Source organism: Gracilinanus agilis, chromosome 5 (genome assembly GCF_016433145.1).
Source record: "Gracilinanus agilis isolate LMUSP501 chromosome 5, AgileGrace, whole genome shotgun sequence".
Taxonomy (NCBI): Eukaryota; Metazoa; Chordata; class Mammalia; order Didelphimorphia; family Didelphidae; genus Gracilinanus; species Gracilinanus agilis.
Genome location: NC_058134.1, coordinates 37307894 through 37331589, shown reverse-complemented (window position 1 = coordinate 37331589; position 23696 = coordinate 37307894). Strand labels below are relative to the sequence as shown.

The 23696-nt window shown below is 36.3% G+C and overlaps 1 protein-coding gene across 1 annotated transcript in view; it reads right to left on the bottom strand.

Moving 5' to 3' along the window:
* The window catches only part of TBC1D5 (TBC1 domain family member 5), a 650187-nt gene that overhangs the window by 221101 nt on the left and 405390 nt on the right, over positions 1-23696 (bottom strand). The window contains exons 6-9 of the mRNA XM_044678890.1: positions 8266-8374; positions 6670-6759; positions 6485-6559; positions 4221-4288 (exon numbers count right to left, since the gene is read on the bottom strand). Coding sequence (XP_044534825.1) covers positions 4221-4288; positions 6485-6559; positions 6670-6759; positions 8266-8374 — 342 coding nt within the window. The remainder of the gene's footprint in view (positions 1-4220; positions 4289-6484; positions 6560-6669; positions 6760-8265; positions 8375-23696) is intronic.

Below are 23696 nucleotides of genomic sequence, written 5' to 3'. Positions count from 1 at the left end.
ATTAAAGGTAGGAACAATCAATAGGGCTATCATTTTTATCATCATCATCATCATCGTCATTATTAATCTAGCTCTCTGGGAGTAGAAAGAAGATCCAAGATGGCATAGGGCCTTGGTGGGGCCAGAGGAGAGGACGATCACTTACAACAGAGAAAGTGGAGGTGCTAAATTCTTGTTCTGTTTCTATTTTCTCTATAAACAAACAATTTTTATACTGGATTACAACACAATTGACTAACAGGAAACAAGTATCTGAGATCAGTTATGCAATGAGAAGGAGGCAGGAAGCTGTCCTCAGTGACTTCTGATGTCCAGAGAAACTAGATCTTTGTGTCTCCAAAAAAAATGGCACTTTGGCTGCAGAGATACTGAAAATGATGCATGAAACATTATAGAAAAGGGGGGAGGTACTGCAAGGAAAGAGAAGCTAAAACTCTTATAAACTACAGGCCAACAAGCACATTGACTTTACTTCCCAGGAAACTTCCAGACAGGATCATCAAAGATCTGGTTGACCTATGTCTAGATAAGGAGGCTCTAATTACCTAGAACCAGCAGGGTTTCATCCAGAACAGGCCATGCCAGACTAACTTCATTTCTTTTTTTGAAGAGATTACTAAAATAGTAGATGAAAGGAATGCTGAGAAGATAATTTACCTAGATTTTAGTAAAGTTTTGTATGGTACCACATAATAATCTTGTGGGGAAGACACAAGGAGTGAGGTCCAGATGACCATACAATTCAGATGCATTAAGAACTGGTTGGATCGCTGCACTCAAAGAGTAGATGTTAAGGATGCAATGTCAAAATGGCAGCTCTCTAATGGAATAGCCCAGCTATCTGTACTTGACCCTGTGCTACCACACATTTTTATCAAGGAATTGGTTTTTCTGACTCTAGGTACAGGATTTCATAACCTTAGTGTTAAGTCACTGTTGAATAAAGATCAAGATCATGGGAGTTAAGCCAAGAGGTTTTCTGGCGAAGAAGATGAGAAATGAAAAAGCTCACAGAAGAATGGACCCATATTTTTTTTGGATAGTAAAAGATAAAGTACAACACTATAAATGTACAATGAATTAGGCCCACAGTAGAACAAGAGAATGAGTAGATTGGATTAGAGTTAGTAAATGGCAAAGTGCTTTCAATGATCTCAAACTGGTTCTGAGTACAAAATACCCAAATACCCATCTTAAAACAGACAGACACACATGTTCTCCTAGTGACTGCAGGGTTGTGAATGTTGGAATATCTAAGAACCAAAACTGTGGATAATCCAAAATGCAACAGAAAGGCTCTGGTTGGGGCATATTAGCTGCAATACATTTCCAATGATAACCCACATGCAAGAGAAGTACAAGAAAGATCACAGAGGAAATGTATGATCAGAGAAGTGGCTCATCAGTCATGGCAGAGAATAATGGATAGATATAAGCTGGCAGCTCTAATGCTGTACCAGAACTGGGGAAAGGGAAAAAGACCAGGAAGAAAGCCCTTAGCACGTTGACAAGATCCTCAGGATAGGATCTGTGGGAGAACATCCATGTGGGATAACAGAAAGATGTTCTGAGGAGGCACAATATCCACAAATGAGGAGAGAGTTCCATGAATGAGTTCCCCTATCGACAGAGGGTATGAACTGCTTGGGCCTGTGGGAACTGCAGAGATGCTGGATATTTTCTTTGATAAACATGGAATAATGAGTGCTTGCTTTGGCAGTACATATACTAAAAATGAAATAATTACATTCTTAACTGATTTTTTTTAATGTACAGAAAAAACCTTTTATTTGTCAAGAACCAAGATATGATGATATTGCATTGGGCAGAATTGAAAGAAGCTGAGTTGAAGGGGTATATTGGCGCTGCTTTTTTTTTGTAGGATGTCTCCAAAGTTCATTCTGGAAATTTGTAGTTTACTCCACTATGCCACTATGTCAGTCACTGGTAAATCTGTGGCCTAGGTCTATGAAGATATGATTTTAGAGAACTGTAGGTTGATGAAGACTTCTATAAATACATCATCTAGAGACTACTACTTACATAACCCCAGAGTTGCTGCTTCTGTAAGAAAGTTGGGGTTAAGTAGAGGAATGTAATTTGAATTCACACGGCATATTTCTATTGGGCTAGAAACAATGACCATATTTTACATAATTACAACTTCTAATAGTGTGGATTAAAATACATGCATCAACTTCAGGGTATTAATTATTCAGTGATGGTAGGTAAATTCCCATTAGTTCTTTTAAATATATGAAAAAATGATACCAGAACAAGGTAAGAATCAGACTAAAGGTACTATTGAAAGGAAGAGAAGAGGGGATAGAAGAGAATAAGCATTTATTCAGGACCTATTATGTGACAGGCACCATGCTAAGTGCTTTATAAATATTAACTCATTTAACCCTCACAATGACCCTTAGATATAGGTGCTGTTATTATCCTTATTTTACAGTTGTAGAAACTGAAGCTTTCCTCATCTTCACTCTCTGGGCTCCCTGGAATGTTGTGTCTTTACCATCAGACTATGAGCTCTTTGAGGGCAGGAATCTTGCTTTGCATACTCAGGAGGTGCTTGAAAAATATTAAGAATCTGTTAACAGACTTTTTTGTAAACTGAAAGACAAATAAAAATCTGGGAGCATGCACCTACACTGTATGTGTATCTGGGTGTAGGCATTGCTATAGTGAACTCATACTCAGAATCCTAAACACTTGATACTTCAACAAACTCTAGAAACCATGAAAAGTCAATATAACACAAGAACTCTGGATAAATATTTCATAGGTGCGAGCTAGAGGCTGAGGATAAAAATACAAAGAATGAAGCTATTGCTACTCTCAAGGGGCTTAAATCCTACTGGTGGAGACATTAAGAACATGTAAATATATACTGAACAAACAAAAAGAGAAGAAAGTTCAATAACCCCAATGAAATTCACTACAAGTTAGCATGGGAGGAAAGGAAGCAAAGGCTTCTTGTAGAAGGTGGTGCTTAATTTGGGAACAAATACTTAAGTCTCTTGATTGGGAGTGGGAGATGGAACTAAGAATAAAGCCCCTGCTGAGGAAGGGTTGGGAGACTCGAACTTATTTTAACAACATCAAATGTTGGGAAAGTGACCAAAAGACTGATGCTAGGGAAACAGTATGAGTCACTGAACATTAAGATCAATTAGGAGGATAAAAGAGTGTAATGGAAAGGAATCCAAGCTTCCAACTCCATGTCACTGGGCCATTGGGATCCCTTCAAGGACTTTGTTCCTTTGGTCACAATAGTCAATCTCTCTATTTTGGGGAGATGACTCCAGGAGAAGGGACAGAGGGTAAAATTTTTGATTAGAGAGGCCTAGATGGAGTCGTCTTGAGTTGTCTGAACTGGAGCAAGCCATTTCATCCTGCAAATGGGAATAATTATCTTAAGCTCTTCTTACATATACAAAATGTATTTGTAAAGTACTAAAAAGCATTGTTTTTGTATTTTTGTTATTGTATCTTTCTTCTGACAGGCCAAAGCTACTATTAGTATCTCTTATTATTTCACATTTTAGAATATTACTGTAATAGTTGTAAATTTTGTAGGAAAAGAGTTGAGTCCCAGAGAACTATTCCGAAATAGCTGGATGGTCAAAGGGTGCCAGAATTGCAAAGTTCTGTGCCTAATTGCATGAGAGGCCAAGAAGGATAACAAGGGATTAGGCAAGTAGAAATGTTGGAGACAGGGTAGGAAGTAGTGTGTTCTTTTATAGATTTAAAGGGCATAGATTCTTGAGTCCTAGAGTACCACATCTGGCAGCAATGTTGATAAGACTTCAACAAGCATAATGACAATATAACACATTAGAGAATGTTAACAAGAAAAGGAAGTGCTTAGCTCTTCCAATTATATTATAGTTAATTTTTATAATACTAAACTTTTATATATTTTAAAATGAAACTTTCATCAGAAGAAATCTGTCAAAAGATCCTTTGTTTCACATTTTAAAAATCTATATTTTTAGTGAACCATACCAATTCTTTATTAAAGAACTGAAATCACTAATAAATGTAAAGTATTGATTCAATTTAATATATTTCAAATCTTATGTGAGTTTGTCTTTCTTCTGGTCTTTTTATTATGGAGAAATTATAAGGCAAATAATAAGAACTATATAGTTTTAGAAATAATATAACTACGAATTTTTAAAAGAATTTTTTTAAGTATTTTTCATACATACGTTCTTTTGACATCCTGTTCAATCATTGCTCGAAGCTCCTTATCCTGAAAAAATTTATTCCAAAGACTCTGAAATGAAGAAAAAAGCATCACTTGAAATAGTAGTATTTGTCTGGTGCCTACTGCAAAAAAATAAATGTAAATAACTTTTCTAAGATTAAATTAAATTGATCATCTTTCTGTTAAGTCTTTTTTCCTTTAAAAATAGAAAACTTGTGGTTGACCAGACATTTTTAAAGCCTATTTCAAACTCTTAAATGTGTGCATATTCTAATACAATTTCTTCACTCAACATTATTGTATGGTCTTTATAAAACCTTGGTTGTTACCAATACATGGTAGTCAGATATCTAACAAAGGTGGTTTACATAGTCTCTAAGAAATAGTAGCTGAGCATTTAAAGGATTTTCATTAAAACAATTTTCTTGGTTCTGTCTAAGGCTTCAATAAAATAAGCTGCATGCCCTGGGTATCTGCTCGCTCACACCTCTTAATCAGGCCAATGACACCCTTCTGCCTGTTGGAGAAGCTGTTACAATTTTGAGAAACACGAGAACTTGGGGAAGTTTGGATTGTACCTTGAAAAGATAGTCTGGCTTACTGATGTATTGTGAAGGAAGGGGCCATTTTAATTTCCTTGTCTCTTATAGCAATTCTAGGGAAAACCGTTCTGTGGCAGGTCTCAAACTAATCTTCAAAGCTGGCCAACTACTAGGTATAATAAGGTAGAATATTTGGGACAGCAAGAAATGTGAGCAGGAGACTTATTTGAGTATCAAGATGGCTCTGAAGAGTAAGGCCTGGAGTTCTCTGTGAGGCACTTTTTGGGTGTTCTCTTATCTAATAACCTCAACATGATACTTTTTAACAGAAAGTTGGACAGTAATTTAATGGATTCTTACTTGAATTTTTGATTATGAAAAAATCTTTGTCATTATACACTTTTCAGCACTTTGGTGATTAGCACAATGTATGGCATGTAGAAGGTGATAAATAAATGTTTATTAACTTACTAATAAAATAATGAAATATTTAAAGTTTTGAATACCATATAGTATGAAAGATAGACTAAATGTATTAGCAATTTTTGTTAATTTTCATAAAGACTTTGGCACATTTTCATTAATTTTGTACTCTAATTCTTTGGTAACAGTGAATAGCAGAAAAGTCCAAAAAGAAAGACATCCAGCTATTATTAGTCACTGCCAAAAAAGCTTTGAAGGCTAGGTTTGCTAAGAAGCAAGTGAAGGGAGCAATTTGGACTACCACTTCAGGTTCAAATCTAATTTAATATCTGAAAGAATAACTACACCTAATATTTTGCAAGAAACAAGTATTTTTCTCCTCAATATTTAGAAAGAGAAAAGACAAACAATTTTTTTTCTGGTTTGTTCTCTTAAAACTCATTTGAGCTCACTTTGAACATTTTTATTTGAGAAACAGATCCATAGTCCCCTGATATGGAAACCTGAATGGGGAGGAGATGCTATGGGTCAATCAGAGTTGAGTCACTGTAAAGCTTACAGTTTAAAAAAAAGTTATATTCCAATGAAAGACGGGAATATCTACCAAGCCTACTGGATTGCTAAGCTAAAACTGCCTTCCAGATGATTACTTAAAGCAGGAAGGGATCCTTCACTTTCTTTCTGTCAAAAGATCACATTAGCAATCTGGTGAAGCTTGATCTCAGAATAATGTTTTAAAAATTAATAAACTGAATGATAGGAAAATTTTCAGTTAGACATCAGTGAAAATAAAGATGTCCATTTTTTCCCCATCCAAGTTCGCAGACACTGGCATCAACTCATGGTCTGCAGACCCCAGGAAAGAACTCCTGATTTAGAGGCTCTCCAGCACCTTCTCCCTACTGAGACTATTCACCCAGACAGGAGGTTCACCATCTCTGTCATAGCTCAGGAAGAGAGTACATAGAGAGGGGGCAGAGGGCACTGTTCTCCTTACAAGGAAGCTAGCCAGCCTGCCTTCCGTCTTTCCTTCCTCTCTCTTCTCATCCCTGTATGCCTTGTTCCCTGTGTCTCCTCTCCCACATCGTGGCTTCTTCCCCGCTACCAAACAGAATGCTGTAGATAGTTACCTGGTAAAATGCTTTAAGATTTAAGATAGTAAGTGGGACTTAGGAATAGTTGGTATGGAAATATGGGGTTTCAGACAGAAAACCAGTATTAATTGCTTGCATTTTAAACATATTTATTAAATCAGTCAGTAAGGCTGCCTATAAAAAATGATTCAAAGACAACTTTTTACCCCTTCATCCTGAGAGAGAGGATTATTGATCATCAAATCCTGTTGTCCTGCAGCTTTCCGAGGGTTGGTAATATGCTGGGGGGAGGAGGGAGGGGAAGAAATAAAACAAAAATCAAAACCAGAATCTGGGCTTTTCTTTGAAGCTAACAAAAAAGACCAATTATATCTGTTAAAATGCTACATACTCTTTCTTTGATTCTGTTGTACCATGCTCTCAATTCCTTGGTTTGGCTAGCCCACTGACTTTTATCTTGAGGGAGAACATTCAGAAAAAGCTGTTGTGAATAAGAAATGAAGTTGTTATTCCAAAAGAGAAAAAGATGTAATTATGTAAAAAAAATCACCAAAGCAAATATATTACCCCTACTGTAATTAAATAATGTTATTTAAAATTACTAGTAATCTTTACTTAAAAGATATCACTATAATAAATGAAAAACAAATAATACAAAGTTTATAAATAAAAAAGTAACGTCATAAAATGGGGTCATTTTTTTCAGGACTCATGTTAAGAAAAAATATATATCAAATCTGATTTAATCAAGCCTCAAGAGAGTGGCATTGGTGTTTATTGGAAATAAAAAGAAAAGCATCAAAAATGGTCAAAGTGTTGGTTATAGCTTTTATTCTCTTGAAACATATAGGTTTACTGATGAAAATCCAGGGCTGAGGATAGCTAATTGTGAAAAAACATATTCTTTCTTCCTTTAGCAAAACAAATGCAATTAGTAACCAGCAATCAATTATGGAAAATAAGATTTTCTCAAAAAAATTTTCTCAAAAAAAAAATTTGATTTAATTTCCCTTAACCTAACATCATGGTAAATCTGGCTTTGTGTTTATTTTTAGCAAGTGAAAGATTCTACTAAAAGTTAAGGAACAGAAAATAGGTAACAGCACAATTGGACTGAGAAGAATGGAAGTAGTTCTTCTTTTACTGCTTCTATCAAATAGAAGAAAAATGTATTTTAATTATTAAATCTCAAACAAGATCTTGTGATTCTTCCAGTCTTTATGTTCATCTAACTGGGTATGCTTAATCTATGTAAACAAAAGCTTTAAAACTTTAGATAGAAGTTATTTTTGAAATCAGTTATCACCTCAGCTCCCTTTGAAAGACAAAAAAAAAGCAATATTTTAAAGGCAAGGAAAAAAAAAAGCTTACAATTCAGTACTACTAAGATGGTAACCAATGGCCCATTTTCTCCAAAGGAGACTTGAATGAATTCTTTAAATTGTGTTTCTACTAATTCAAATTGGAAGTCTTTTCAAGCTATTGTTTATGAAGAAAATTGGGCAGACCAAAAAATAAAAATAAAAAATAAAATAAGGCACTTGCCCTGATAGGCAATTTGATGTTTGAAATTAATCAAATGCCTTTTAAAAACACACACATACACAACGAGGTGTGTGTTTATATAAAACAGATATATAAGTCATGCTTTGTTGATTAAATACATTTTAGAAGTAGAATTTTCCTGCAAAAAACTGGTAGGCAAGGCAGAGCTGTCCATCAGAGTGTATTTTTCACTGTCAAATGAGACGTTAACCCAAGGAAAGATGTTCATTTTGAATGAACCTTTCCCACTGCCAGCTACTGAAAACTAAGGTGTCTCAATCTTATTAGCAAATGTCCTATGAAAGACAAAATGGATGGCAAAAATTGGGGAGGAAGTCTCTTGGAAAATTCAGTGATTCTTTGCATCAGTAATCTCCCAGTGCATCAGGTAATGTGCTGATATACTGCAACCACAAACTGTAAATAAATATTTTCTTCTTACCTTCCAGCAAACACTGCGGAACCTGCTGCTTCTCAGCTGCCCATTAATCCCCTTCAGCCGTATAGTTGCCAAGTAATTGTTGTTTACAAATAGTTCTTCCCATTCTTTACTACATGAAAGAAAATAGGGCAGAGGAATCATTTCTAAAACCTATACAGCTTTTCGAAGGGGTGTTGGTTCAGAGAAAACCAAGTACTTCTTGACAAGGAGAAAGCACAAAACTTTAAAAAGGCACATATTGAGTTGGGTGATGTTTCTGAACGCATGGCTGTCTTTTTGGACACATTTCTTTCCTGGATTTAATGAATATGTAGATCGCTATAATTATGCCAGCTACTGAAATTCATAATGTCTATGGAGGCTATTCCATTTCCTCTAAAATGTTGGTACTGCAGTTCAGTGAATAAACAAGAAAAATGAATATTAATAGAAAACTATAACTGTTTTAGCCACAGACAAAGCCATACCTGCTCCAGAAATAGATGACAAAAAGTATGCCATTGACTGTACCGGTTTTTCACATGACATATTGGCTTAAATGAACCTTTTTTTCCCTCTTAATGTCAGGATGGGCAGTTAACCAGAAGAGAAGACTACTTTCTTTAACTTTAGTGCTCTTTACTATTGAATTCTCTTCTTCTTCTTTCTACATGATCAGTTTTAAAATTTTAACAGGTGCTAGCAAATTTAAAAAAACATCAAAAAATTAAAAAGCCTCACTGTATAAACTGTTAAAGGCAAGCTTGAGTACCTTGCAGTACCTATGGCTGACTAGATAAACAACCTAAATATGCCTCCCAGGCATGCAGGCACCAGGGGCCTAACACCTGTGCCTCATTAATATACAAGTAAATCTGCTCTACTGGGAAACAATTGGAAATTAATTGTCCCAAACCATTTACTGAGTTTGAATAAAGGAATTAGACCTATATTTCCTGTTTTCCAATGAACTAAATTTCAAGGCTCATGTCAGCCTATTGATGGTCTCCCTGAGTCAAACTTAACAAAATGCTCTGCAAGTTCAAACAAGTCACGTTGAAAAGATACACAGACCTTCCCCACATTTATCTCTTAAATGATAATCATGATTTAAAACCTTTGCAATTCACTAAAGGACATGACTTCTTCAGGAAAATGGGTAAATAATGGCAAAAATATTTAGTCCTTTATAAGGCTGTTAAAAAAGAGTCTGTGGCTCTCTTCCAAATCAATGCAGCTTCCTTTTATCATTTAACAGTTACAAAAAATAATTGTACTCATAAGCTTTGAAAGCCCTTAAACCAAGTGGAATTTTTCCAATCCAATTACAAAGGTTCAGCTTTAATGAGATAGGCTCAAGAAGACAACAGGAAAGAGAACAACTCCTTCCAATGGCACCCAAAAGGCTCCATAACCAAGGAAACCTTCTCCCAAGAAGTTGAAGTGCCATAGGGGAGCGCCCTTGACCTTTTTTGTGCCCTGGACCTCGTTAGAGGTCTGGGACTGGGGAAGCCCATGGACCTTTCATCAGAATAATAATTCTAAAAATGCATAATACCAAATAGAAAGACTTATAAAGGAAGCCAAAAGAGTAATTTCCTTTCTCCATTGAAGTTTATGAATTTCCCGATGTGTAGATTGCTCTTGCTCACTGATGCGGCCTACCTGCATCCATTTCCACCAGAAGCCCATGGCTCCTGCTTTTGTACAAGCAAGGCCTTGTGGGAAGCCAATAAGAGAAACAGTCTCAAACAGATAAAAATCTGAGACTCCTCTTTTGACTCCTTTTCTGATCCACACCTTTCCTTATTGAAAAGCTTTAAGTTCCTAGCAAACCAGAAGTTAAGAAGTTAACAATTTCTCTCCAAGACTAAAGACAGAAATTAAGCAAAAGGCTGCCTGGTCTCTGAATCTGTTTCTAGACATGTCAAGATCAATAATGGACAAAATTTAGACAAAACCTACTCCAGTGGGGGCTATTTGTCCCTGAGAAAGTATTCCCAGACTTAGCTTTCGATAATAGACCAGCCAAAATTCAGCCTTGTCCTTGTTCCCTTCTGAAGTCAAATGAAATTTTTTGTGTTTTGATATGACATAATTTGTAACTTCTGCACATCTGCAAAGTTTTGGGGGGTTCTTTTGTGTGAAATGAATCTTGAAGTATATATAATAAACTCCATGTTGCTAGAAGGCCTAACCCATAGTATCAAACTGGTATGGCTTTTCATAGTTTTCAAAGACTTTTCAAACAAATTATTTGATTTGTGCCACATTCTGGGGTAAGGTTATCCTCATTTTATAGACAACAAAATTAATGTTGAAGAGGTTGTGATTTATGTCAAGTCACATTCTTAGTAAGTTAGGTAAGTAATAATAATAATGATAATGATAATAGCGGGCATTTAGATAATGCCTCTATGTGCCAAGCACTGTGCTAAATGCTTTACAATTATTATCATCATTTGATCTTCACAACTCTGCTAAGTAGGTGTTATTGTTATTCCCATTTTACAGATAAGGAAGCTGAGGTAGGCAGAAATTAAGTGATTTGCTTAGGGTCACTTAGCTAGTAAAGTGGCTGAGGCTTACTTTCAACTCTAGACTTCCTGACTTCAGGCCCAACATTATCCAGTATACCACCTAGCTGCTCCTACTGAATATATAAATATCATTAAAAAATTAGAATAGGGGACAGCTCGGTAGCTCAGTGGTTTGAGAGCCAGGCCTAGAGACGGGAGGTCCTGGGTTCAAATCTGGCCTGAGACACATCCTAGCTGTGTGACCCTGGGCAAGTCACTTGACCCCCATTGCCTACCCTTACCACTCTTCTGCCTTGGAGCCAATACACAGTACTGACTCTAAGACAGAAGGTAAGGGTTTTTTAAAAAAAAATTAGAATAGAACAAGATGAAGTACCTTTCATAGATATGGCTAAGGGTTGAGTTCTTAATAAAAATTTCAATTATGTTAAATTGAAAACGTTTTGCACAAACAAAATTAAACCAATACAAAAAGGGAAGCATTCAAATGGGGAAAAATATCTTTAAATCAAATATCTCTTAAGGATCTGCTATCCAAGAAACATAAGTAATTAATGGAAACATATAAAATCAAAATCCTTTCCCCAATACTAGATTGGTTAAATGATATGGATAAATAGTTCTCAAGAGGAAAACCATAAGTTCTATAAACAATATGAATGGACCAAATCACGAAGGTTTTATCACAAGCTCAAATGTGCAAGGAGAGAAAATAGTCATTGTTGGGCAATTATAACTAAAATGTCAGTAGCCTTTGGTACAGAGCTTCCAGTGTTACGCATGTATCTCCAGGTGTTCAATGATGATATTGGGATGGTTGGGAATGATGGAGGGAAGTGTGGTTCAGCTTTCTGAACATTAGCAAGAGTCTCTGAGGTCTCTTCTTATCTACCCTGAGATTCTGTGGTACTGAAATCACTTGAGAAGTATTATGGGATTTAGAGAGATGGAGTGGGAGGATGGCAGCTAATATCTCTTTTCTAATCAGAAATTATTCACAACAACCAAAGTACTGAGAAATTAATCTAGGCCCAGTTGATTTGCCAGATTTACTGCAGTCTAGTGGCCAAGACATTGCCTAAAAGATCAAGGAAACATCAAGTTACACAATGCTTCACACTGTGAAAAGGAAGGTCCTTTTTCAACTGAAGTAAAAGTCTCAGCTTTGGTTATAGTAAACTGGACAGGAAAGTGGTGACTAGTATATAAAACACAAATATCCATAAAATTGGAAAAATGCATTTTCTTGTGTCCTAAATTACTTGAACTAAGGAAAATCCAAGTTAATAGGTAATTAATATTAACATAAAAATTAGAATATGTATTTTGTGAATGGTTTTTATTGAGGTGGCTATTAGGTACACTACCTGTCACCAACTCTGTCTCTCTCTGTATCTCTCTCTCTGTATCTCTCTCTCTCTCTCTCTCTCTCTCTCTTACTCTCTCTCTCTCTCTCTCTCACACACACACACACACACACATACACACACATACACACACACAGTTACACTATCTTGAATTTAGGGCTTTGCAAAGGAGAGTACAGGCCCATCAGCTGACATAGAAAGGGAGGTGGCTGGGGACTTCAGGGGTTTGCCTAGGGTTGAGGCTTGTCTTGAACACAGCTCCTCCAGCACCCTCTCTCTGTCAGGCCTCATGCTCAGGCTCCTATGGGGCAGCAAGGCCTGGGTGGGAAGGCCGGGGCAGTCACCAGACTGACAGCCCAAAGGGCTCTGACCCCAAAAAGGCTGCAACAGCCCAAACAGAAGGTCATTCACACTCCACCCTAATGGGCCATTTTACTCTTGTATAGCTAAGTGTTTTATGGTTTTTATATAAATATTTGTCTAAACTGATTTAAGAATTCCAATTGTATCAAAGATTTATCCAGTTGTTTATGGAATGGTTAATACGTTTGTATTGAAGATATAAATAAATAGATTGATTTAGTACCACCATTCACTCACAGCAACCTCAACCACTTTCTCAGAAGGCCTCAAGGCCGTCTGGTCATCCTACACTGACCTGTAACCACTGAATTCCTGGAGAGGTGACAGTCCTCTAAAGAGAGCACTTACTTCAATAATTTGATGGAAGTAATACCTGAAATGATTCTGATTACAACCTACTGACACCTTAGCCATGACCACTTTTTTCCACATACTACCATAATTTCTTAATATGGGGCATGAGATCAATGCCTTAATTTCATATATCATAGGACATATGAATTTAGCTGACCTTTGAGGTCATCTTGCCCAACTCTCTGGCAACAGATCAGAGGTTACGAGATGTGCCTAAAGTCACACAAAGTGTGTCAGTATTTGAATCCAGGTCCATCAGGTTAAACCCAGCACTCCTTCCACTTCAGCATGCTGTTTTTCAGGCTAAGATCTTAAATTATATAGGATCAAGCAAGCACACAAGCAATTCATTTGTCAACTTCATTCCAAACCAATTCAATTAATTATTATGTGCCTACCATATTTTAGGGATACTGCTAGTTTCTGGAAGTCCAAGACAAAATGAAAAATAGTTCTTGTTTTCAAGCAACTTCTATTCTAGTGGAAAGATAAAGTAAGTAAACAGGAAGTATCATGCTGACCTGCCTCAGAATTTGGGTTCATTCACTTAAAATCTGTATGATCTTGGGCAAATCAATTAACTGCAATCTTCTGACCTCAGTTTCCTTATATGTATAATGAGAGGGTTATATTACTTGACTTTTTTTTAACCCTTACCTTTCACCTTAGAATCAATACCATATGTTGGTTCTAAGGCAAAAGAGCAGTGAGGGCTAGGCAATGGGGGTTAAATGACTTTCCCAGGGACACACAAAGGAAATGTTTGAGACCACATTTGAACCCAGGACCTTCTGTCTCTAGGCCCATTCTACCATTCTACATCTAAAGTCATTTCAGCTCTGAAAATATGATCCCAAGTATATATCTGATTTATTGGGAAGGGAGAGAGAATAAGCCAGGTGTATAAGGGAAAGGCTTCCTTTAAGAGATGGAGTTTGTTTCAGGCCTGTGCAACACCATGGAGATGGGAGATGGACCATTAAGTTTAATAAAGACCAGATAGATCAGTTTGCCTGGAACATAAACTTTCAGGAAAATAATAAGAGCCTGAAAATTACACAGGAGGCAAACAAGAAAAGGTTTTAAGTGAAAAATGGAGGAATTTGTATTTTATCTAGAACACAGTAGGGACCTACTGAAACTTCTTGAATTGCAGAAGGGTAATAGTCAACTTGTCTTGCAAAGATGGTCAGAAAGATGGTACCAGAAGCCAGGTGTTTAATTTGGAGATTAAAATCCAAATAGGGTGGTGGTCACACATGTGGGAGAGATGGTGTCAGATGGGAAGAGACTGTAGAAGTTGAATTCATAAGCCTTGGAACTGGGTTAGAAAAGGACAGTAAAAGAAGAAACATCCAAGGGTGAAGCTGGGTGGCAATTCTCCAATTCAATTCAATAAATGTTTAAGCAACTACTATGTATCAGTTGTGTTAAACACAACTGTGTTAAGCTTTCACAGAGTTTATAATCCAATGAGGAATAAGAAAAATGGTGTGCCACTCAACCTAAGAAGGGAGGTGTGACCTGAGGGTTGGGTTTAATTGAGAAGGTAACCGGTTCTGTTTTGGACAAGATGAAGTTGAGATTGAGAGAGTATCTGAGGTGCTGCCACTCCCTGGCGGCTCGCATGGGCTTCTTTCTGAATGACGGCCCACTTTTCCAGTCAACATCTCTTTGATAAAACTTTAACATCACCTACGTGCATAATTCAATATTGTTAAAGTCGTACATCCGTCATACCTACCTCCATTGTACTTGGAATAATAAAATTTTGATTCTTTGAAGACTCTGCAATGACAGGGCTTATCTTCACATTGCAATAGTCTGCTGGTTGGGCTACCTATCAGGAATCTCTACTGCGTCCAGTCCATTCTCTACTCAAATGTCAAAATAAACTTCCTCAAGAATGTCGGCATGAACCTTTCCCTCCCAACCCCCACATACAATACACTCCAGGGCTGCCTGGTTCAAATATAAAATCCATTTTTTGGCAATCAAAGCCTTTATATCTTGCCCCCCCACCCCCGGTTCTTTAAAGTACCTTCCTCAAAAGCCTGGGATCCTGTGACACCAGGCTTCTTGCTGCTCCTCTAGCAACATAACACATCTAATGATTTCTAGCATTTTCATTGGCTCTCCTTCATATCTGGAATGCTCTTCTTCCTGTTTCCTTCAAAACCCAGTTGAAATTACTCCTTCTAAAGGAAGCCTTTGCCTCCTAACTCTGTTGAGTACCTCAAATTTATCTTGTATGAAATTGTTTGCATGTTTGCTTCTCCAACAGACTTATCTTTCTTTGTTTCCCTAAACCTTAGCATAACACCTAGCAGACAGCAGGTGTTTAATAAATGTTGACTAACTGAAAGCAATGAAATAATATTGGTAATTAAAATACAGAGTTTTGTTTCAGAGAGGAGCTTTGGGTCATTGGAAAGGCTGCACAATTTTTCAAATGAAATCCAGCCCCCTTTGATGCTCCTACACCATTCTGTGCCTAGATTGTTATATGTTATCTATTAGCATCATCTGTCTAGGAGCATCAGATTAAATTCAGATCTGGTTTCAAATCTCAGCTTTGGCCACTGTGTGATGATGGGCAAGTCAACATGTCTGGGCCTCAGTTTTCTCTTCTGTAAAATGAAGGAATTAAACTATATGAGTCTTGAAGTTATTTCTAAGTCTAATCTATCTCTGTGCATACCAACAGACTAGTTTAATGAGCTGTCCATTCAATTGCATTGTACTTCATTTAATTGCTTTCTTTGTACAAAGTTGTAAGTATTTTTTAAAAAGTGCTAGACTTTGAGTAAGAAGACCTAAGTTTAAGTCTGGGTCTATCTAGGTTATGCAGTAACTAGCCAGAACACCACCACCAAATCACTCAACTTCTCTAGGTCTGTTTTTTGGGCCATAAATGGAATATGTTTTTACTAGATGGCCTCTAAAGTATTTTCCAGATAAAAAATCTGGAATTCTGAGGCTGTTCATGAGCTCCAAAATACTGCTGAATTACTGCCATGGCCAGAAATCCTATGTTGTGGTGGTTCAGTCACTTCAGTTGTCTTCGACTCTTTGTGACCTCATCTGGAGTTTTCTTGACAAAATACTGGAGTGGTTTGCCACTTCCTTCTCCAGCTCATTTTATAAATGAGGAAACTGAAGCAAATAGGGTTAAAAGCAACTTGCCCAGGGCCACACAACCAGTATGAATCTGAAGCCAGATTTGAACTCAGCAAGACGAGTCTTCCTAACTTCAGGCCCCATACTCTTTCCATTGCATCAATTAGCTGCCCATGTTTCTATGGCTAATTCTATCACTTACTCTATGAATACCTCTGACCATAAGAAAAACATTGAGGATTGGAAAGATAATTTTAGTTGACAATAGAGAAAACCAGTTTGATTTAACAATGGTAACAGTGGAGAGTTGTTATGAAATATTCTCTATTTATATTTTCTTATGTGTACTTCTTTAAATCTTATTGCATACTGTTTTTCATTAAGATATTATTGTATTTGAAATTAGTTAATTTCTAAGAATTTAATATAATTATGTTTCTGAGGAAAAATGCCAGTCTTTGGATCAAATTATATGCTGAGGCACATATGGGGAAAGCGTAACCAGCTGATTTGAGTCTTCCTAAACCAGTGGCTCTGCTCTCTACACCTGACAGCGAGTCTCCTAATATCAGGCATCATACTTTGAGGGGTACATGATCTCCTAAGCACAAGTACTGTCTGGACAGTAATGTCTGTACATATTCTCAATTTATGTGGATTTTGTCCCCATTTTCCCATAAATCTTCCACAGACTATCCAAAACATAAGACATGTCTCTTGCTTTTCTGATATAGCTTAGACTTATCAATGTAGCACTTCAGTATCACATTTTCTATTTCTAAGACTTGGCAATACAGACAGCCTACTTCTTGTTACTATTTCTTAGAAAGCATTCACTGAATGTATAAACATATTTTTCCATTATCTTTTGGGAATTGTTTAATTTTTATTTTTCAATGAAAATGGTATTTGATATAATCATAATATTGCTGAAAATGGTGGGTAATACTATTAATATATTCATCTACTATTCCTGCTATATAGAAGTTTCTAAGAAAAAGCTGGAGGACTTCTTTTTGGGTATGATAGGGTAGATTTTGTTAGTCTGCTTTGGACCATATAGTTGAAGATCACTGAAATGACTGAACAACCATAATATAGAATTATAGATCTCTCATAGATTATTTCTAGATTGTAGGATTTCTGGCTATGGCAATCGGCAGTACTTTGGGGCTTAAGGACAGCCTTAGAATTCCATACATATAGTTTCTAAATTGTGGAGATAAGTTTTAACTAGGGTTAGATTTGAGACAGGTGAGGGAGTAACTTTTGGAACATTGTTCAGAAGTTTAGGGAACCTGAATTTATGTAAAGAGAAAACATCTTGCAATCTAAAAAAGGTATAAGAAATTACTGATAGTATTACTATTATTGAGCAAAAGAGAAGAGAGGAAAGAATTATTTAAAACATCTGTTTTAGGAATTTATGAATATAAAAAATTACTTCAGGTATATAAAATATTTACAACAATGAAATGACATTAATTGAAAGATAAGAATGTGACTCTTATACTTGGAAAGTGAATGTTAAAAATGAAAATATACCAGACAAAAATCACTGGAAATATGAGAAATATATGAATTAGGCATGTTAGCATCTAACTGTAAAGCATGACGCTAGATATGGGGAAATCTTCAATAGTAGTCCTGCCTGCAGGTGCCACAAGCAACCAGATAAACACTGATGCTATCTATAATTACCTCATTTTTAGCTTAAATCACAGGTAATGAGGGAACTTGGTCTCTAAAAGCCAATTAGGAATTGTACATGTTTTTTTCTGTTTCGTGTATCAAGAATTTTTAAAATTTACTTTTATTTAACCCCCCCAAAAAACCTTATTGAATATCATTTGTATCATCATGGAAATAAATATGGAATATATAATTACAAATAAGTCAATATGTAGTTTAATGTCACTGGCTGAAAAGAGGCCTCAAACACGCAATTCCCAACAGAGTAAAAGCAATGATGAACATATTGCAGTATGTTTATTAAACTTATCTAAATTATTAAAATGAATTTAGGGTGATATTTTAACCAATTTTGAAGTTAATTTCAAATTACATTGCCTTAACAATTCATGCCAATATCACAGAGAAACAAAGTATTGGCATGGTGTTACTTCTTCCACTATAAATCTCATTTTTGAATGTCATTCACCCAATTCTGTACCAAGATAAATAAGCATCTGTATCTAGTAATATATTGTAGTAGCAAAACTTATTATACTTCTGTGAAATCAGATAAGTAACATAAAAATAAAGATATAAAAATAATACAACAAAGTACTATATAAATGGCACTGCATAGTTAATAAAAAGAGGAAAAATTAATCTTAAATGATTTTCTCTTCTTTGAATAAACATTTTATGTGCAACTTGGAGTACATTTGTTTCACAAAATTATCTGAGACTTTGGCCAATATATAACTATAACTGAATTTTCCAAGACTCCTTCAAGTTTTGCTACTTATTTTTTCTATTACAACAAAATTCCCCTAATTAAGAACCCATTCATTTGAATAAACTAGTCTAGACAGAAGTTTACATTGTATCCTAAGATAAAGAAGCAGTTTGCTAAGCAAATTAATAGTGTAAACAAGATTTCAAGGAGGAATGTTTACAGTATTTAAGAGAACAAACTGTTTTCAAGCACCTTCAAGTGCTTTTGAAGCACCCATTTATATACCACCAAGTAATATGCTAATTAAGTCACTTTTATCTTTTCATTATAGCAGGTCCTCCAAGGACCCCTACTAAGCACAACTGTGTTGTCATAGTTACTAGATACATTTGAAAATAATCAAACAGTATTTCTTAAATAATCAATTCAGTTATTTGACACAAATTTATAAAATGGCTGATAACATATTAAAGCATGACAAACCAATGCAGGATACAAAATATAACCTGTGGTTTTAGTAATAGTACATCCTTATTTGTAAAGTGAACAATATCAGTACCAGTGCAACTGGTGTGATAGGGTCTCAAGTTGTCAATCAACATGACAAAACTTGCCATTACAAATTCTTAGTGGGATTGATTATCTTTTAAAACAGAATGACTTCTCATACAGAGAAAATAAAAATTAAGAAAGCAATATAGCCCTCAGGACTGTTCCAGGATAAAGGGTAGGTAGCAGGGTACAAAGTAAATTCTTTGATTAGGGTTTCTGCCTGGATAAATGAGGCAAAACTCAGGACATGAGAATTAAAAAAATATTTAAAGAATTTCAAGGTAGCAACATGTTGACAGGCTGGTCCTAGTGATCTGTAAGGGTTTCAAAATAATTCTGAGAGCCAGATCAACAAAAGGGAAGGGTTCACGGAATCTGAGCACCTTCCTTAGCAAGGTAGCAGACAGTGATGTTCTGCAGGCAGGAGATATATAAGGCTAGCTGGGGTATCTGACAAACAGGAGGAAATGTAAAAAGCTACAATCTTAGGTTTCATTTTTTCCAAAACTGATTGACAAGTAGGGTCAGGAACAATGGATCAATAAGTCAACAAATCTTTCAATAGTAGAAATTAATGTGTTACATACAAAATGGAATCAAATAAGCCCAATGTTGGTCATGGTGCTTGTGGAAAATTTATGAGACAAATAAATCATGTGATTATAAAAGGGAATTCTTGGTTCTCTTTGAGTTTACACTTGTGAAAAGGGAATCCTCTGTTCTCTTTGCCTAGATAGAGTTAAAACTTTTGACAATAACTTAAGTACCCCTACTTAGTACCTCATTATATTGTGAGGACAAGATTAGCTCTACTTTGTTTACTTTTTGATTGAACCTTAAAGTAGGTGGAGGAGCTCACAAACCACTTAGTAAGTCACACCTTACTTGATGCTAGGTGAGAAGCCAGCAAGATACTTGGAGAGTTTCACCTTTCTCACCAAACAGCCAGAAACTTAAGAGTTCACACACTCAGAAAGGTGTGAATCCAAAGGTGACAACTCAGACAATTTTGAAACTGTGATTGGCCCCCATGAAAAGGGGCAGGATCAGAAAACCACCATAAAAGCCATTAAGATCCCTGAGCAGGCACTCTGGTAAAGGAGGCTGGTGAAAGAACTGGTAGAGAGTGAACTCCAAGAAGAGAGTCACTCCAAGAAAGAAGTCAGCTTCAAGAAGAAGGTTGGCTCAGAGAAGAAAATAGGCCTCAGGAGACACCTTCAGCTCCAGTCATTGTCTTGGGTGAGTGGATAGCTTGTTTTCCCTTTCTGTCTTCTGGAGATAGTTTAATTCTGATTGAAGGTTAACAAGTCCTAGCTGAGCCAAGCACTGGAACAATATTTAGTTAGATAGGTTAATGTCTTTTGTGCCCTTTTGTGCTTCCACTATTTTTACCTCTTTTATAAACAAAAGATTTATAATTTTAATATATTTAGCCAAACCATTAATTTTAACGCTTACATAGTCCAGAAATGGGACACTTGACTGTGGGGTTACCCTTTCCAAATAGGGGCTTTTGGGAAGCATACTTGAGCAATATAACATATAAGAAGACTTTATTATAAAAGTCATAATGAGTATGACAGAAAACCAAAGGGGTATTGTGCACATTTAGCAGCTGACACTCATATATCATCACTTAAAATTTGGATTTAAATGTCCTAATATCTCCTTTATCATGTGATCACTCACTGCAACTCGGCCAACTGTTGATAAAATCCTAAACCAAGTTTATTCTGTGCCACCACATTTTTCTCTTTTCTTTGACTTTCCTCTAAACCGTTTACAATCTGGCTAATGACCTCATCAGCAAACTATTTTCTCCAAAGATACCAATGATATCTTTTAACATTTTTAGAGATATCTTTTAGTTGAATGCCAAATTTGTTAATTTCCTCGATCTCTTTTTTTGTTAATATAGGCACTCAGGGATATAAATTTTCTCAAGTTCTGCTTTTGCTCTATCCCATAAATTTTGATATATTGTTTCCTCATTGTCATTCTCTTCAATTAAATCACTAATTTTTTTTCTATAATTTGTTCTTTAGCCAACCAGTTTTGGAGAATCAGATCATTTAATTTCCAATTAATTTTTAATTTGCCACTCCATATACCCTTACAAATTATGAATTTTATCACATTATGATTTGAAAAAGTTGCATTTATTAATTCTACTTTTATGCATTTGTTTGCAATGATTTCATGCCACAGTACATAGTCAATCTTTGTAAATGTACCATGTGCTGCTGAAAAGAAGGTGTATTCCTTTTTGTCCCTATTTATTTTTCTCCACATATCTATTAACTCTAATATTTTCTAAGATTTCATTCACCTTTCTTAATCATACTTTGGTTTGATTTATCTAGCTCTGATAGAGGAAAGTTCAGGTCTCCCACTAGTATAGTTTTACTATCTATTTCCTCCTTAAGCTCCAATAGTTTCTCAAGTTTCAGGTCTCCTACTAGTATGGTTTTACTATCTTTTTCTTCCTTAAGCTCCAACACTTTCTACTTTAAAAATTTGAATGTTATACTATTTGGTGCATACTGCTTTTTATCAGGATGTAATTACCTTCCCTATCTCTTTTAATCAGATCTATTTTTACTTTGGCTTTGTCAGATATCATCATTGCGACTCTTGCCTTCTCTTTCTCAGTTGATGCCCAATAGATTTTGCTCCAGCCTTTTACCTTTACCCTGTGTGTCTACCTGCCTCATGTGTGTTTCTTGTAGACAACATATGGTAGAATTCTAGTTTCTAATCCACTCTGCTATTTGCTTCTTTTTTATGGGTGAGTTCATCCTATTCACATTCAGAGCTATTATTACCACCTCTGTATTCCCAAACATTTTGATTTCCTCTCCTAGTCCTGCCCTTTCTTCTTTCACTATTTCCTTCTACTCCAGTAGTTTGCTTTTAATCAGTTCACCTAATCCCCACCCTTATTTTACTTCCCTTTCCGCCCCCTGCTATAACAGTGTGGACTGAATTTTGCAACAGAGAGCAGGCAATTGGAGTTGAAGGTGGCCTCACAGAACCTAGAGGAGGGTGCAGTGAAGGAGGGAGTTTGGTGAGGACTCTGAAGATTCTAAATTGCCAACTGTCAACTGTCAATCATTGGAGAGGACAGTCGAGCTCTCTGGTAGGACTGGGGTGGATGGTTGTGGGTAGCTGGGTGGGTCTGGACAGGAAATTAGCTCTTCTGAACCCCAAATTCAGGGGCAAGCTAGAGATTTCAACAGCTAAACCTTTGTACTGACTTCAGTGCCAACAAAGAAGTAACCTAGAGAGTTGTGCTCCATAATTGGCCATAGTGTCCGTACTCTAGTGGGAGAGGACACTTGAGGGACCCTTCCTTCATCCATCTTGTACCCCTTCCTTTCAGTTATTCCCCTGTTTGCTAGCTAGTGTTAAGGATAGGATATTGTGTCAGTTTCTGAGTCCAAGCTACAGATAAAACCAGAACTGCTCTCTTGTTGTGGGGTTCATAGTAGATAGAGAAGTTATCCCAGTTCCCTCCTTCCTCAAAATCCGCAAAAACCCTTACCCTGTTATCCTGAATTCCCTTATCCTCATAATAAATCTTTATTAGTATATTAGTGGTAGCTTGGGGCTGTTACTTTGAGAGGAGGAAGACTGATCTTGTGGCTGAGAAAAAGACGAATATCAAACACCATCTTGAAGGGCAAAGCTACTTGAACTTAGGAGTGGGGTGGCTTGTCTCAGTATTATTGGCACTGAGGGTTGGATCCAACCCAACAAGGTCACAACTGAACCCCAACACCTTCATTCAACATCCCCGCTATAGCTTTGCCAGTTTGGGAACCCCTTTGAGTTTACTACCTCATAGGTCTTCCCTGGAGTGGGGATGAGTAAGGTTAGCTGCTCTGGCCCACTGATAACTATTGAGTGAGGGTCTTGATAAACACATCCCACACCATTAATACTCACCACCATACACTCGTTTTTATTCCTTTTTTTAGGGTCTATAAAATTCCCTCCCCCCTTTCCCTCCTTTTTTGTACTCCCCCTTGGTTTTTCCCTCTCAACTTCCCTGTAGAGTAAGATAGAATTCAATACTCCAAGGGATCTAGATGCTCTTCCCTCTAAAAATTGATTCCACTGAGAGAAAGGTTTGAGTATTACCTATTAGCACTCTCTTCCTCTCCTTCTTATATTAGTATTCCTCCCTTCCCCCTCCAATGCACCTCTTTACGTGGTATACATTACCCTATTTTTTCTTATTCCTTCGAGTTTCTCTTTGTGCCATCTTCTATTGCCCCTCTTTTCTTTTCTTTTCTTTTCTTTTTTTTGCATACCATCTTAAACCACTTAGTATCTCAACCTCTATTTATGAATAATTCTTCTAACTACTATAATAGTGAAAACAATTATTGAGAGTTACAAATAACATTTTACATATAGGGATATAAACAATTTGACCTTATTAAAGCCCTTTAAAAAGTCCCCCTCTTTCTTATTTACCTTTTCATGTTTCTCTTGATTTTTGCATTTGGTTATCAAAATTTCCCTTTGGTTCTGATCTATTTATAAATATTTGGAAATCATCTATTTTGTTGAATGCCCATACTTTCCACTGGAAGCCTATAGACTATATTGATGGGTAGATGATCCTTGGTTGTAGACCCAATTCTCTTGCCTTTCTGAATATCATATTCTAAGCCTTACAGTCAATCTTTTAGTGTGGAGGCTGCCAGATCTTGTATAATCCTGATTGGTGCTCCTTGATATCTG